This window comes from Temnothorax curvispinosus, unplaced genomic scaffold, assembly GCF_003070985.1.
Source record: "Temnothorax curvispinosus isolate PA1 unplaced genomic scaffold, ASM307098v1 QBEX01016573.1, whole genome shotgun sequence".
NCBI classification, from domain to species: domain Eukaryota; kingdom Metazoa; phylum Arthropoda; class Insecta; order Hymenoptera; family Formicidae; genus Temnothorax; species Temnothorax curvispinosus.
The window spans coordinates 16,348-20,499 of NW_020226353.1; the positions used below are offsets into that span (position 1 = coordinate 16,348).

General features: G+C 34.2%; 1 protein-coding gene across 1 annotated transcript in view; it reads right to left on the reverse strand.

Moving 5' to 3' along the window:
- Positions 1 to 484: 484 nt before the first annotated feature.
- Positions 485 to 4,152, reverse strand: part of LOC112466804 (circadian locomoter output cycles protein kaput-like) — a 33,038-nt gene continuing 29,370 nt past the window's right edge. Inside the window, exons 7-9 of the mRNA XM_025035128.1 lie at positions 3,815 to 4,077; positions 1,455 to 1,757; positions 485 to 986 (exon numbers count right to left, since the gene is read on the reverse strand). Of these exons, the coding sequence (XP_024890896.1) occupies positions 1,526 to 1,757; positions 3,815 to 4,077 (495 nt within the window). The 3' untranslated portion in view covers positions 485 to 986; positions 1,455 to 1,525. The remainder of the gene's footprint in view (positions 987 to 1,454; positions 1,758 to 3,814; positions 4,078 to 4,152) is intronic.

Sequence of the window (4,152 nt, forward strand, 5' to 3'; positions counted from 1 at the left end):
GAATCTTATAAAAAATTGAATTTGGAACAAAAAATTTCTATAAATATAGGTCCGGAAACACTACGTTAAAAAGTTATTGCACAATGCAGTCAATCAATATTGCGTAGATGGCATGAATGCATTAATACACAGGAACATTATTTTGAACATATTTGATAATTTGGTTGAAAATTATTTTTCTACTACTTTTAATAAAATTGTTGTCCTTATTCGCATTAATGTAACCTTTGTATTATCACTTTTTTAAGTAATTTTTTTAAGGAAGCGTTTCCAAACTTATGTTTATAGGAACTTTTTTATTCTCAATTCAATTTTCTGTAAGACCCTGAAGTTTCACTGACCTGACCTAGAACACCCTATATATATATATATATATATATATATATATAATTCGTTCTCAATCTTTATCTTTTTATAGAGTGTAATTTTGCTTTTATATTGCTAAATTTTATTTCATATAATGTGACGAGAATTATTTCTTACATTATAATAAATTAGATTTTTTCTTATATTCTTACAAAAGGACTAGTTAAATTGAAATAAATAGTTGGACATCTGTTCTCGATATAACCAATCTTTGAAAATATAAAAAAAATAGTATAGTTTCGAGATTTGTTAGATTTATCTATTTGTATCCGTTCTACAATACGGTGGTATTGCTACTCGTCATGCAATCGTTGCGTCCAGTAGCGGCGCATAAATAAAATCGCAAAACGTCTCGTAATCGCTGCCCCTCACGCATACAAACTTGCGATCAGTGTCACATGCAGACTCAAACTGTGAATCCTGAAGAACATCCACTTAACGTATATCTCGGTATGGATAAATTAATAAAAGTTATGTAATACTAAATTGGTTATTAGCTTTGCAATGAGTATGTTACAGTACTACACGTAAATTCTTATTTTTTTTTAATCGACATTATCTGTATGGTACAGTGACACATTTTGGGATCCGCTTCAATGAAGACATCTCTTCAGAGATACCTGCAAAAGTAAAAAAAATACAGAACGTGGTTTAAAAGCTCGCACCATAATTATTGATTTTTATTCTATATAATGTTACGTAAAATGTATATGCAAAAATAATTTTATATTTGTTTGAGGAAGGGAAGAATTATGATTTAAGAAGAAAATATATATCAATAGTGTATTATTAATTTTACACAAATTTAGTTAATAAAATAATCAGTTTAATATTTTGGTAAAACATTACTTCTAATAATTAAACTACTACTTTAAATTCATTAAGATAATAAAATAATTCCGTGCTCTGTTATAGTTGAGTACTTTGTCAAGATGATGAGCTGTCCGACAACGAAGCCTGAAAATATTATATCTATATAAATCGTACATAAACTTAAATTTATTTGTTGGGCAGTTCGTTCTCTCTCAAATCACTCAATTCACCTCGATGATGCTATGTAGCATTCATTTAGCGTCGGCCAAGCTTACCTTCATTGCTGACGTAAAGCGACGCCAAAGTGACCAAGGGACTATTGACTATTGGTTGAGCAGGGTGTTAGTCACCTCAGAGATGGACAGCAGAGGACTCCCGGCGTCCGGTTTGGAATCTGTGGGACAGTTGGCACCATTCCCACTGCCGCCGATGATCCCACGTGGTGGTGGTGGTGGTGGTGGTGCGGAGGGTGGTACAAGACGTTGCTGTTGTTGTTGCTGGTGCTGTTGTCCACCCCGGTGCCCATGCCCATGCCTGCCGCCACCCCCGTCCCCGTTCCCGCAGCTGACGGTGGCGTGCTGCAACCAAATGGACGGTCTCCCCGTTATCTTACGTGTACTAAATTGGGCTTCTTTCGCTACAGATCTGGTACAACGCATTGAGCAAGAAATTGGCCAAAAATCTGCTTTTTAATGTTATTGCAAAAACTTTCTTAATAACTCGACCCGAATTAAAAATATTGGACAATTGCAAAAGTTTGATTTGCGATCCAACATCAAGTAGTTTACTTATAAAACGATCGACCGTCCAATTACGTCTTATTTATTTCTTAAACATACTTTTCTTGGAAAACAAGATTGAATCGGATGCAATTTCCTAATCATGTAAAGACTATTGTTGTTTTTTTTTACGTAACACTTGCGTGTTTGGCTTATTCTTTGATTGATGACGTTGTCGAACAATCGTTTAGAGTAACCATCATATTGCCGGAGCTCAACGTTATTAAACTCTTATGATTCTTATAATAGTGGTAGTAAACTTTATTATAATTATTAAAATTAAGGGGGTATGACACCTTTGAGCATGAAATTTAACCTCTTTTTCACGATTTGTTTTAACATATAAGGAATAGAGCAATCGAAAATCGGCTTTAAGGGGTCTTTTTATTATACATTGAAAATGTAAAAAAAAATTTTTTTGTATATAAAATCATGTTCGTACACCCTGTTAAAAGAGGCCGTGTGCGTCACGGGGGTCCAGCTGGTGTACACAATTTCGGCTGACTGGTATGACCTAGAATAGAAATCCAAAAAAATTCTTAATCTGTGATAGATTGGCTATGGAGGTACGTAGGATTTTTGAAAAATACTAATTTTTGCGAAATTGACACTAATTTGAACAAAAGTGTCCAAATTTGCACTGAAAAATCGTGTATAAAATTGGTTCCCAAAAAAAAAACTAACAATCCAATTTAAAAACGGCTACGTACCTCCATAGCCAATCTATCACAGATTAAGAATTTTTTTGGATTTCTGTTCTAGGTCATGCCAGTCAGCCGAAATCGTGTACACCAGCTGGACCCCCGTGACGCACACGGCCTCTTTTGACAGGGTGTATTTTATATACAAACAAATTTTTTATATACAAACAAATTTTTTTTACATCTTCAATGTATAATAAAAAGACCCCTTATAGCCGATTTTCGATTGCTCTATTCCTTATATGTTAAAACAAATCGTGAAAAGAGTTCATGCTCAAAAGTGTCATACCTCCTTAAACTGATGCAAAAATAAATTTTTAATTATGCATGCATTTGCTTTCACAATGTACTAAATAAACAAGTATAAATCATAGAAAATTTACATCCATAAGTGTAAATATTCGCATAAAAATTCAAATATATTTTTATATTATAAACTGTTTAATTGATAGAGATGTTTGAGTACTTAAAATTATCAAGTATTCGAACCTCTTCGAGCCGAAGTATGTTAATCTGTTTATTTTGCAATTGTAATTTTATTTTTCAATGCAATAATGCTTTTGTATTACGAACAATCTGCAAATAACAGATTTTGTATGCAATAAACAATACTAATTATTAATGGTTTCAAGATTCAAATATAATATTTCAAAAAGTATCTCAAAAAATAATATTAAATCCAATTTAACGTTCTGTTTATACATGATATAAAAGTGAAAAGTTTTGTATGGAATTTAATTTTTCCATAAATAGAAATTATTTTAGCATTGAAACCACTCGTATATAGCAATAACATCTCACATTCAATCTTTAAGTTTAAGATGATCAATCCTCCGATTTGCTAAATTCGCCTTAAAAGAGTGCTCAATATTTGTTTCATTTTCTTAAAAAGTTTACTATTTTAACCCATTTTTGTATTTAAAATATAAATATAGCAAAAACTGTAATTTAAAGATTAAGTCGATCCGATTCAAGAAGCAAAGATAAAATAATAAAAATCAATAGTGTTCTCAGAGAGCCAAGATCGGTATTGTACAGTTGCAAGTTTAAAAAGCGCAAGCAATGATATATATATTTCTTCGGGAGTTTGATCACCTTACTGTAAATGACGACGAAAAATTATAATAAAATCTGTGAGGCAGCAGTGACACTCACTGGGGCGTGTGCCTTGGTGGTGCGGGGTGGTGATGGTGGTAGGGATAGTACTGGTAGTGATGGTGTTGCACTCCTTGCCATACCTCGGAGCCCGCTTCCCCGTGTCCGCCATGGCCCGGATGAGAGTGTGTGTAACCAATCGTGCTGGCGGCAGCGGCAGCTGCCGCAGCGGCAACTGCGGCTGCTTGATATTGCGACGTCGTGACAGGGTATTGTTGCTGATGCTGCTGTTGCTGCTGTTGTTGCTGCTGCTGCTGCTGCTGATGGTGATGTTGCTGTTGCTGTTGCTGTTGCTGTTGCTGTTGCTGTTGCTGTTGCTGTTGCTGTTGCTGTTGCTG